This window comes from Carcharodon carcharias, chromosome 6 (genome assembly GCF_017639515.1).
Source record: "Carcharodon carcharias isolate sCarCar2 chromosome 6, sCarCar2.pri, whole genome shotgun sequence".
NCBI classification, from domain to species: domain Eukaryota; kingdom Metazoa; phylum Chordata; class Chondrichthyes; order Lamniformes; family Lamnidae; genus Carcharodon; species Carcharodon carcharias.
The window spans coordinates 63,573,359-63,586,011 of NC_054472.1; the positions used below are offsets into that span (position 1 = coordinate 63,573,359).

General features: G+C 43.9%; 1 protein-coding gene across 1 annotated transcript in view; it reads left to right on the forward strand.

The window, feature by feature from the left end:
* Positions 1–12,653, forward strand: part of csmd3b (CUB and Sushi multiple domains 3b) — a 2,092,226-nt gene that overhangs the window by 1,676,173 nt on the left and 403,400 nt on the right. The window contains exon 28 of the mRNA XM_041189252.1: positions 9,644–9,782. Within this exon, the coding sequence (XP_041045186.1) occupies positions 9,644–9,782 (139 nt within the window). The remainder of the gene's footprint in view (positions 1–9,643; positions 9,783–12,653) is intronic.

Consider the following 12,653-nt stretch of genomic DNA (forward strand, 5'->3'; position numbering starts at 1 on the left):
GCCCTCTAGTGATGAGTGGAGGCAGGTCAGGGGTGAGGGTGGGGGTGGGGGTGTGGGTAAAATGGTGAGGGTGGAGTACCTGCACTGTTGGCTCTAATCTGATCCACATCAGCTGTCCAGCCAACTGGTCCCTCAACAAGTCCAAGTTGCTTTGGCAACATACATTTTTACATACATGTTGTAGCCTGGAGCCATGGATAGCAATGGTGGAGGGTCCAATTTCTTGCTATCAGGTGGTTGACCAGGGATCTCTCCCACCCTTACCACCCACAATTAGTGTATGTTGGAAGTATTTACAAGTTAATACTCAAACTGTTTTGTAATAAACACAATTTCCTTGGCCACCAATTCCTGGAGTGGGACTTGAACCCGGAGCTTCTAGCTTAGAGGCAGCGATGCTACCCACTGGTCCACAAGACCTTCTTTGTAATAGACGCAACAGTAATTTCTGCTGGATTTCTCCCTGTTGTAACTTTGGTGTAAGATTAACGAAAATCTTTTCATGTTGACTAGGTGTTGGAACTTTACAAACATTTTCCAAATTTCCACCAGGTTCCCTCACTAACATCAATCAAATTCTAATGGATCCCAGGTTTATGTTCATTCATAGTAACTGGATTTTTTTTAAGCCTTATGGGATTCGACCAACTTAGAATGATTAAAATCCATATCGCTTCTAGGGGACTGCTGCCATAGCACTGAAGGAGGTGTAACAAGAAGGGCCAGAAATTAAGGCCTTCCCTGGGAGTCTTGGTAATGATTGAGCCCCTGCCACCCCCAAGCAATGAAACAAGAGCATCAGTGGAGGAGGTACAGAACTAGTATGATGAACATTGAAGACATAGGATAAGAAATTGGGATTATTTGCACCCATTTTTTGTGATACTACAAGTGCCCTTGAAGCTCAAAAATGACATTCATGATGCACATTCACAATCTTGCGGTGAATATCATTGGACAGCATTCAGTGGGGATGTTAGCACGCACAGAGTGAATGGCCACTAGAAGTATGCAGAGCAAGTAGATCATGACATTAATCAGTGTGTAAAAGTGATTTGATGCCAGCTCAATGCTTCAGCTAAAACCCTCTCTCAACTTTGCAAGACTGAAAGCACCTGCAGCAGCAGGAAGGATCCCCCATTAATGCTATTTAAATTGATGAACTAAAAGTTAGCTCCTGGTTGGTTTTTTTTCTGCGTGTTGCTTAAGTTCTACAGCTATTTGGTGCTTTTTATTGTTGTTTAAATGTACCAATGTCTACAGGGAGGGATGTGGCAGGTGCTGAAGGAGTATACCCTTGAAAAAGTGGTCCAACTGTGGATAACAAGAGCAGTTCAAGATAGCGTAAGGTCAAAGGAAAAGGTTTATAATGTTGCCAAACAGACTAGTAAGCCTGAAGGATTTTAACATTCAGCAAAAAAGGTGAAAGCAACTAATAAGGAAAGAGACAAAAGAATATGAGAGAAGCTGAGCAAGAAACATAAAAAACAGATTATAAGCGTCTCCATAAGTATGTAAATTGGAAGAGATTATTGAAAGTAAACACCAGCACATTAGAGGCAGAGATGGATGGAATTTATAATGGATAATAAGGAAAAGGCAGAGATTTTGTAGAAGACACAAAAGACAATTTTTTTTTGAATGGTGAGAGACTGAAATGTTTGCTTTAGGAGGGACCTGAGTATCTTTGTATCACAGAATCACAGAAAGGTAACGCATGCAGCAAGCAATTAGGAAGGCAAATGGTATGTTAGCTTTTGTTACAAAGGGATTTGAGTTGAAGAGTAAAGAAATCTTTCTATAATTACTCAGGGCATTGGTGAGGCCACACTTGGGGCAGAATTCTCCCATGACCCCGCAGGCGGGATCAATGGGGGGTTGTGGAGGTGGGGGGGGGGTTGCACAGGAATGTGGGAGAATTCGGCGGGAGGCCAGAAAATCAGTTTCACGCTGTTTCACGCTGGTGTGAATTTTCAGAGGTACCTTCCAATGCTGCCCACCATGGCTGATTTGATACACCGGCGCCAGATATCATGCCCCCGCCGCAATGGAAGACGGCAAGAAAAGCCTTGGTGAATGATTAATTATATCGGGACCGAAAAATATGGCGTGGTTTTCCATTCCCCTCCGCAGCAGGAGATACCCCCCCCCCCCCCCACCCCCGCCCCAGTCCCCACCACGGGACTCAATCCCAGATGGGAGAATTCCACCCTCGGAGTAGTGTGTGTAGTTTTGATCTCCTTACTTAAGGAATGACATACTTGCCTTAGTGCAATGAAGATTCACTTGACTATTTCCTACGTTGTCCTGTGAGGAGAGATTGAGTGGACTAGGCCCACATTCCATGAAATTTAGAAGAATGAGAGATGATCTAATTAAAACATAAAATTCTTAAGGGGTTTGACAGTTGTGATGGAATCCATAGTTTCAAATCTTGTATTTTCTGAGACAGGCACAAATTGAAAGGTAACCGAAAGGGAAAATGAGAAAGGGAAACTGAGCCTCCCTGTTTCTAAGTGCAGTAAGAATGAAAGTGAGATTAGAAACCAAAACTTTGGGGGAGACTGAAACTGACTGGAACCATATGAAAAGGACAGAGAGCCATTGGAGCTCAGCTATGATGATAATGAGATTATGATGATCCCAGTGGTTCAGTATAGGCAAGCTGAAGAAGACAGAGGCTAGATCCAGAAGCTGAGAATTACAAATACACAGTTGGTGCATCTGTTTTGTTACATGAAGGGTGGATCTACAACATCCAGACCGTCTTAAGCAGAGTTGTGAAGGCTCAACCAACGTGTGCTATTTTTGGTGAAGACTGTGCACTTGGAACTTGGGTTGTTTATGTACTGCTGTCAGGTGGGAGTCAGACTAAATCCGGGAAGAGGAGTTAACATTCTTTATGGGGAAGACAGAGTTTTGAAGAATTTTCTGACTGAGATTTATGACCTATATGCTGAGTGGACTGCTGAGCCAATTCATAAGATCTGTCTTAGTTGTACCTGCCATTTAATTTATAGTTTATAATCAACATCATTTTGCCTATTAATTTATTGGTTAACTAATGTTGAATCTGGGTTTTAGAGCCTGACTGGTTACCAAAGATAGGATTTAGTGATTGCTTTATTTGACTCTTCTATGGGATTATTTTCTGTCTTAAAGCATGGAATCTTGTGGCTTCATTCTTTCAGGAAATAACTAAGATTTTGGATTTCTTCTTTCTTTTAAAAAAGAGTTACCTGTCTCTGCAAATATTATAACACAGGGTAGATGCTGAGTAAATGTCTTCCCTGGCTGGAGAATCAAAGGGAAGAATTTTCCCCCCATTGGGGGAGGAAATGCAGGAGTGGGCGTGGGCAGGCACGCCTCTAATCGGCGTCCTCAATCCAGGGGCACGCCGCCATTTTATGCAGGCAGGCCAATTAAGGCTCACCCAGCATGACGTCCGCCTGGAAGTGCTATGCACTCCCTGTGCGGGCTGGGGTGGTGGGGGGAGACCCTCAGCTGAGAGTACGCTGTTTCGCCCATGCATGCGAAAGAACACACTGTTCTCCCTGAGGCTAAGTGCTGCCTCAGGGAGATCAGCTCCAAATTTAAAAATGTTAAAGAGAAAATTTCCCTGACATGTCCCCTCATGTCCCATCACTTTCAGTGAAACCTTTATTAAATATTTTAAAACCTTCATGAAACCTCGATCGGAGGCACACCTGCCCATGTCCGCTCCTGCACATCCCCCCGGACAGGGGGATAATTCTTCCTACAGAACGATGAGATTATGTCTCAGATTAAGGAGTCAGACATTTAGAACTAAGATGAGAAGTTTCTTAACTCAAAGGCTTGTGAATCTTTAGATTGTCTATCCAAGGGTGCTCGGGATGTACAGTAATTGAGTATATTCAAGTCAGAGCTTGATAGATTTTTGGGGACTAAGGGCATTAAGGGATATGGGGTTAGTGTGGGAAGGTGGAGTTGAGATAGAAGATTAACCATGATCTTAATTAATGATAGAGCAGGCTCAAAGGGCCAAATGATCTTTTCCAGCTCCTATTTTTTATTGTCTTGCCCAGTAAAAGGCATCCCATTTTCAAAACTTCAACCATGGACCGCGTTCATCTGGAAGTTTCTGGAGCTGCCTTTATCTATTTAAAAATGGACACCTGATGAACTGTTAACATGGCAGCCAAGGGGGTCAGGTGACCTTGCACCCTCAACCCAGACCATCAAACTTCTGGAAAGTTTTGAATTGAATAATACTGTGGCGAGTGGGGGAGTGGCGGGTGGGGTCTCCGCATTGAAAGGACATGCCTGGACAGCACTTCTTTTGGAATTCATGCCTGCCATTGTTCAAAGCTTACTCCAAAACACAGAGTCAGTGGACTTCCAAACTTAACGGGCTGGATTCTTGACTAGTCAGGATGATTCAAGAGCCTTTTAAAAAAGGCTGCCAGAGGCCAATTCTGGTATTCCCAATCCTGATCCCAGGGTTTACGATTTTTAATTGTGTCTCTTAAGGGTGTGGGCTGATTCAGGTACTCACAACCTGGTCAGCTCCATTGCAGCAATAGGCATGTCCTACTCTTCTGCAGTTTTCATGGAGTCTGGCCAGCTTTTCAAAGAGTCATGATTTGCAGCTCTTCAAAGATGTTGTGAACCATAGACTGCATGAGGGCATCTTTTAAATTTACCCATGCCGAAGTCTGCCCCTCCCAATCATTCGCTATGGCCCCTCATGCCAAGCTATGGCACTTCCCCTTTACACTGCATAGAATTATTGAACCCTACAGTGATAGCTAAAAAAAAGCTTAAAATAACTGCCATTCATTGATAACTTTCCACTTGCTGAACAAAAGCTCATTTTTACCACTGTCCCATAAAAGTGTCAATCATCCAGGCTCTGGGGCTCAGTTATTTCAACAGGCTAATGGATTTCTGGGTGCTCAGCCAAGCCTCATTATTTATTCTTGACTGTGAGCCCAGATGTCCATTGGAGTACTAAAACATCTGAGCCCCAGAGAAACATTGCTTGATTTGGCTCTCTGAGTCTTCTGTCAATTTCACAATGTTTATTTTCACAGGATAAAGAGGTTCCAAGTGGTCATTGTATCTGTTATTGATACTTTGAAGGGTCTGGATGAATAGTTTGGCATGTGGGGTGATTGCTTGGCATGGGGGCATGAGGGAACATTGGGGTTGTTTGGGGGGCATAGCTTAGCATGGGGGGGCATGAGGGGCCAAATGAGGTGGAATGGATGGGGCAGGAAGAACATATGGGGGTGAGGAGGAGGTGAGGGCTGGAGGGCCTTTCTGTTTTTATTTTAACTGGGACAAAGTCCCACAGTACTGAGGCATGCTGTGACTGCCTCCAAACTTTTTTCCAGGTCAGCTAACCCAACTGCAGCCCACAATGCCCCCCACCACCACCCCTACCACCCCCCCTCCCACCCCCTGCAGAATGACAATCCAGTCAATGTGGGCACTTCCTCCTGAGGTGGGCGGGCTGAGAGAATTTTCCTGATTCCTATTACTTGCCTTAAGAATGAAAATCCAGCCCTATGTCTCCAGGCTTGCAATGGAAAATAAGTAAAGCCGGTTATCCACAAATTAATTGTTAAAGATCACCATCTACTTGCTATTGTATATCAGGGATATTGACCATGTGACTGAAACTGGTTCTCTGATTTTGAAATCTTTTTATCCCAAAATTTAGAAGGTGCAGTCAGCAGACTAGGGTTGACAACACAACAGCTGCAGAGAAAGGCTGTTCCACCTCCATTTAAGAATGGGGAGCCTTAAAAGCCCTTCAAAAAACTTCGCCTGATCCCAAAGCCCCAAGTCCACTTGTAAAGAAATTGGACCACCTGATACAACCGCCACAAGTGCTTGACTTTATGATCTGCTGCACATTCCTCTTTTTAAAGTAATTGTGATATCTGCTAGCCATCTAAACTTACCTGAACTACAATTCAGGAGTGGAAAAAAGCTTCCTTCTTCACTGGGCACTGAAAGATACATTAACTATTAACGGTTCTTTTGTTTTATGTTTATAGAAGTGCACTATCTTCTGTAATTCTATCTTTCTTGAATGTATGGTGTGCGACTGACATAAAATAGATATTTCAGGGTGAGTGTGTGAATAAATAATCCTCTTTGTATAAACCCACAAAAATCTGCTGCTGGTATTTAAAATTGGCCACTCACAACTGGGGGTTTAGAAAAGCAAACATCCACCTTTTCAAGATAAACCACATGATTATGGACAGAAGGGAATTGGGGGTTTCAGTTTATCCCTCTTCCCCTGTCCAAAACAATAGGCCTGAACTTCAACTGGTGTGGCAATCAGAGTCTGATTGCCACTTTGCTCCTTCTTTCTTACCTGAATTTTTTTCCGATCTAACCTCGCCCAACCTTCCAACTCAAGCGGGTGAGATCTGGGCCATGCAGTTTGTCCCCGGAGCCCAATGTCGAGGGCAGCTTAGTTAGATGTAAAGAGGCCATGCCCACTTTTTTCTGGTGCCAGGGATAGAGGGGTGTCCGGTTGGGTCTCGGAAAGGTGGGGTTGCATTAGGCCCTGGTTGAGGGGCGTGGGGGGGTCAGGCCTCTGTTCGAATTGGGTCAGGCCTTGTGGAGGTGAAGGGGAAGAGAAGTGGTGAACCTTGGGGGGGTAGTCCCAATGTGGGGGCAGGGGTTTTGGGGGTGAAGACTCCGAAGACAGGGTGGAATCCCATGGGGGGGAGTTCTGCAGGGGGGAATCCAAAGTCGGGGACGGGGGCGGGGGGGGAGTGGAATCCCGTGGATGGGGGAATCCTGTGGGGGAGGGGAATTTCATGGGGGTAGGGAGTTTTCGTTGGGTGAGGAATCATCTCTGGGGGCTTGCTGGGGTTGGGGGATGTCCCGTGGGGGGTTTGAGGACATGGGGGAGTCCCATGGTGGGGGGTCAGTGTAGGCCTGCACAATAGTTACCCAGATGTTATAAGTTGTTTTAATCTTTCTACCTTTTTCTGGGTAACTATTGATGTCAGAACCATTTGAAGTTTGCGATTTAAATCGCATTTTCGGCTGGTTCCCAGTGCAGTGCAATTGCCCAGGGGAGGTTTGCATTTCCTAGGCAATTGCAGCACAACCCTTACTGGGAACTTCTTGGCGGTGGTGGATGTTTTGGGGGTGACCCTTCCTTTGTCCTTTTGCTGAATTCAAGGCTTTATAATGAGCCAGTTACTCACAGAAATGGGTGCACTACTAGGCATTCCCCTTGTAATACACATGACTTGAAGAATGAATGGAGGCCACGCAAAGCAGGACAGATGCTGGAAGAGGGAGGACAAGGATGATCAGATCTTTCCAGTGTGTGCAGGGATCAATTCTTGTGCCTGAATCTCAGTGTTAAACAAAATGTGAGATGTTTACACTTAAGCTGGATGTCCTCACTAAATGCAAACTCAAAACAAGGAGAGGAAAGCATTGTCATTGGCTATGAAGGAGATCATAACAATGAACTTTTATGCATCTGGTTCCTTCCAGACTGGAGTAGAATGTACTTGCAAAATCTTGCAGTTTGTCACCCACTGTTACATTAGGAAGATCAGTGATACTCTTGATTCATTGTGAACTAACTGCAAGCCATTCTGTCTTGCAAATAGAAGCATGCAGATTGAATATTCAGCTTCATTCAGATTACAGGCTTCTCCATGGAGCATGTCTTACTCGCATGTGTCTGCAGACCTTTGTTGCCTTTGAGATACAGGACATCTCTTCTTCTTTCCACCTCCTCCACCAAGACCTCCAGTGTAGCATCCAATACCTTTGAGCCCACCCTCTTTTGTGTTGTACCATTCCTTGTTATTTCCACGGTCAGAGTCACTTCTTACACAAATCCCAGCATCTTCCTCAGCCGCAATGTATGTCCCACTTTAAGCAATGCAGATTAGCTTTAAATTGTGTAGGCTATCTTTGAGTTTTGCTAGCTATTGACAATATTGGCTGCTTGCTGATGTGCAGATGGCAATTAGCACTGGCTAGATGTTGAACTTATTGAAATGAGCAGACCGCTCAACGTTGGCATGCTGCTTGCTTCATAATCACCGGGCCCTAGCTAATTATGCATCACCATCACCACGCCTGTTTTCTGTGTTATCAAATTCAGCTTCCAATAAACTTATTACAGAATGAACACATTACTCAGTTAGTTTTGTTTAATTTGGTTGGTCACCCTACTTGATGATATTTCTGTTTTGGAACTCCAGGAAATCCAGGATGGTGCCAGATTTGAATTACTGTCAGGAAAGGGAAATCCATGCCACAGAGATTGCGGAATCTTTGTAGGTGGCTTTCCTTTGAGGTCCTAGGTGAACACTGTTGCCTCACTGTTGATTGCAAAATCCAACCCATTCAGTAAAAATCTAAAACGAACAAAGCACTAATACTTAATTAACTGTTATGTTCGATATCAGCATTAATTGATATCCATTAAGTGTACACTTGTGTGGATCTGCAAATAATATTTCTGGAATTTTTTTTCCATGTATATCTAAAAATAACACTTCATTTCAAAGGAGCACTAAATCTTGATTTTTATTTTGCAATATGTTAGCAAAACAAGCAGTTTTGGATGCAATATGAAATGCACTGCAGATAGGTTGCAGATCTTGAGGCTTAAATCTGTTAAAGCCAAGATTTGTTGTTGTATTTTCAGTTTCTATGCCATTTCACTGCAGCACAAATGTTTGCAACATAGAGCTGCTTATTTGGTTCCACTTGTTCACTGACACTTTGCTTTGTCTCTTTATGTCATATGAATTCTACTTATCCTCGACTGTATCTTCGTTGCTTTGACAGTGCAATTAACTCTGCTTGATTTGTCAGTAGCTAGCAGTGCCCAGCCTGCTCTTAGCAGCTAATAACATACAGGAATAATATATTTTCAAGTTCAAATTGTGTGCTTTTCTAAATGCCCTTTTCATATGATTTAACAACTTGAAGTTTTCATTTGCTGCGCTATCTTAGAATCATAGATTGATACAGCACAGAAGTAGGCCATTTGTCTCATCATGCTTGTGCTAGTCTTTTCTTTATTTGTTGTGGGTTGTGAGCGTCACCCCCAAGACCATATTTATTGCCCATTTTTGAAGAGTTATCCAATTTGTCACTGAAATAACTGAGGTAAAATTTCTTTCATTGCACCGAATTTCAGTGTATATCAGAGTGGAAACCTACTCAAATTGTAGGCAACGGAGGCAGAAAAGAATTAATAAGCTGAGAGTACCTTTCTTTTAAGCATACACAATGTTCCTTTTTGTGATTGGTGTTTATTTGATAAGCTTGCAATGCTCCCCCTTTTTTGGAGTACCATATGTGGTGGATAGGTTGCAGCACATGAGCTGTTTTATAAAGTTACCCTTTGCAAAGAACCTGACCCTTGCCTTCAAAGTTAACTGCAAAGAAAAACGCAAAAAATGGAATGGAGGAGAAACAAAAGATTGAAAGGTTTTCATCAGAACAATCTGTTTGCATTGTGAAATTCAAAAAAGTCTTTTTTATCATAATGCAGTTTGAATATAAGCCAGACTGTGGAATCTGAAGACAATTGTGATTTTGAATTGAAATTTTCATCAATTTAATACAAGCGTATTTTTATCTTATTTTTCAGCACCATGTGGAGGCAACCTGACAAGTTCTTCAGGATTTATTCTTTCGCCAAGCTACCCACATCCTTATCCACATGGCAAAGAGTGTGACTGGACTATCACAGTTAATAATGACTACATCATATCTTTGACATTCATAAGGTAATGATTTTTCATTATTCAAAATTATGTACTTTATTGCTGTTAATTTTGTGCTATCAGCATTACCAAGGTTCATGGAATGTGAATAGTTGGACCATACAGACTAGGAAAGTTGACACTACAGTAAGTGATTTCACCACACAGTAGAGGTACTTGAACTGCGATCAGCAGCCTTAGGTAAAGTAAGGGAAGAGAAAATCAACCATTTCTCCTGCTTATCACTGGAATCTAATGACCTTTTTTGGGGTTTGTAGAGGTCAGATAAGAACAGGATAAGGGCTACCAATGTTTCTGCAAGCAAATAGCCTCTCAATACTCGCTTTCTAGGTTCCAACATGAAGAATGGCCTCCTGGTTGAGATACCAAAAGGTGCCTGACACTGTGAAATCATATTCAGGAGAATGTATTATAACGTGGTGCTATGCACAACTAGGAAACATGAGTCAAAATCTGAAGAGGAAAAGTTAACCCCAATCTGGCAGAAGCCAATGGATGGGCAGGGTGTTAAAACCACCTGTGGGTTTATCCACTGTCAATCCACAATAGTTCCACAAATTCCCATTTTATGTTGCCCTCCAGGGCAAGTGGCTATTGTGACATTCCCATCAGGTCATCCAATAAGAAGAGATGTCACAGTCAGGCGAGGCCTAAAAAGGACTTTACTTGTGGGACCTGAAGGAGCAGGAGTGCCAGGTCCCACTAGGAAAGTTTGGGCTTGCACTCCCCCAGGGCTTCACCACCCCATCCCCTGCCCCCTCACAAGGTCAAGCCTAAAACCTCTAACCCCACTCTTCCACCCCACCCCCAACCCTGCCCCCACCACATGCTGAGGACTGTACCTTTAGTCAGTGATAGTGACTTCCTGTCACCCACTCTTCCGCTTCTACCCAGCAGCTAGCTGCTGCTTCCCACCAATTTTGGGCAGGAGATTGAAGCTAGGCAGATGAGACCCTGTAGTTAAAATCTCCTGTGCTTCACGCTTCAAGATTAGGACAACTTGCTGTCTGCCTCTGGCCCTGTCTACCTGACTGTTGTCCAGCGTTAAAATCAGGATCTGGTAGCATTTGCATCGGATTTGTCTTTGGCTGTGGGTGCATAGTCCTCTGCAGAAAGCTGAAGCAAGATTATATTGCTTAACTGTTATTGCAAACCATTGACAGCTCAGTGAAGGAATGTTCCTTTAACTTTCCATACAGACAGAAACATTCTAAATGGTGGTGAAATAATCACCTACTGACCAGTGACCTGTGCACATGTGCAAGTGCCTCAGGTGGCCGTACAATCTTAGTCTGCTTGATAATGCTAAAAAGAACAGTCCACAGCAGAGTACTGTGCAGCTGTCTGGAAAAGAAGGACATCACACACATATTTTGTTGACACATGGTTGAATGCAACAATGCATATCATAACTGGAACTCTCCACTCAACATTCCTCATCATGTTTCCTGTCCTTGCAAACATCACCCTGCCACACATTCGCCGACTTAGGAAAAGCCACAAGCTGGTTGAAACTATCCATGCTGCACCTCACTTACCATTCCACGATGACCTGTTCAGTTCACCCACAGCCTGCCTTCCATCTCAATGCCCCATATGAAGCACACTTACTGAGCAACATTTACCAGCAGACATCCTCTGGGTCAAGGAATGGGAAACACTGGAGGTCACTAACAAGTTCCTTGTGACAAACCCCATCTGTCGAATAGCAGGCTTTGCCATGGCAACGGTGGCCCTTGCTAAATAGGTTTAGCCAAACTCCACTGCTGGGGCTCCAGGAGGAGGCGGTGGTGTCGTGGTATTGTCACTGGACTAGTATACCAGAGACCCAGGGTAATGCTCTGGGGACCTGGCTTTGAATCGCAGATGGTGAAATTTGAATTCGATAAAGATCATGAATTAAAAGCCTGATGATGACCATGAAACCATTGTCGATTGCTGTAAAAAAAAAACAAAATACCTGGTTCACTAATGTCCTTTAGTGAAAGAAATCTGCCATCCTTACCTGGTCTGGCCTACATGTGACTCCAGACCCACAGAAATGTGGTTGACTCTTAAATGCCCTCTGAACAAGGGCAATTAGGGATGGGCTATAAAAGCTGGCCTAGCCAGTGATGCCCACAACCCATGAATGAATTAAAAAAAATTATGCACTTGTGGAAAGATAAACAATGCTGTGCATTACCGAGCATCCCCTCTACAGACTAAGGCTTGTTGTTGTTGTCAGACATCAGGGTGGGTGTGAGCGGACAAAGTGGCAAGAAGATCAAAAGTTAGTTTTACACTATCGTGAAACCAGGACGCTCTGCCTGTCAATGGCAGGCCGCCTTCCCCTCCGTCCAATGTCGGGAACCTAATTTCAATACATTTGTATCTCATCACCTTGCCTGTCGGCCAGAATCATCCCCCCATGTCCAATTTACTGCCCAGTCGGCAGGAAAGCATGCCGGCCCAGAACATGGCTTGACAAGTGTAATGTACAGAAGTCGGGACTTAATGTTAGGGTCTTGCTCACATCACAGATATCTGAGGAACAAAAGATGTTGTAACCCTACAGCTAATGGACCCTGGAGGAATGCTTGCATCCAATGCTGGGTGGATTATTATGGACATGGTTCTGCAGTGAAGCAGCTCACAGAAAGTTGGTGGTCTCTGTTGAGGCCTGGGGTCTGCTTTGGGACATCATGGTCTTGGCCATGGGCTGCTATGGTGATTGTTCGATGGTGTGGGGAGAAGGATAGAGAGGAAGGTCCAGCTATGAGTGCCGGCCTGTCGATGGCCAATTTAGGTAAACAGTCAATTAGGTAATTAAAGGACCTGCCCGTCAAACCTTAAGATTGGCAGGCAGGCCAGGAGCCCCGGCATGAATTAGAA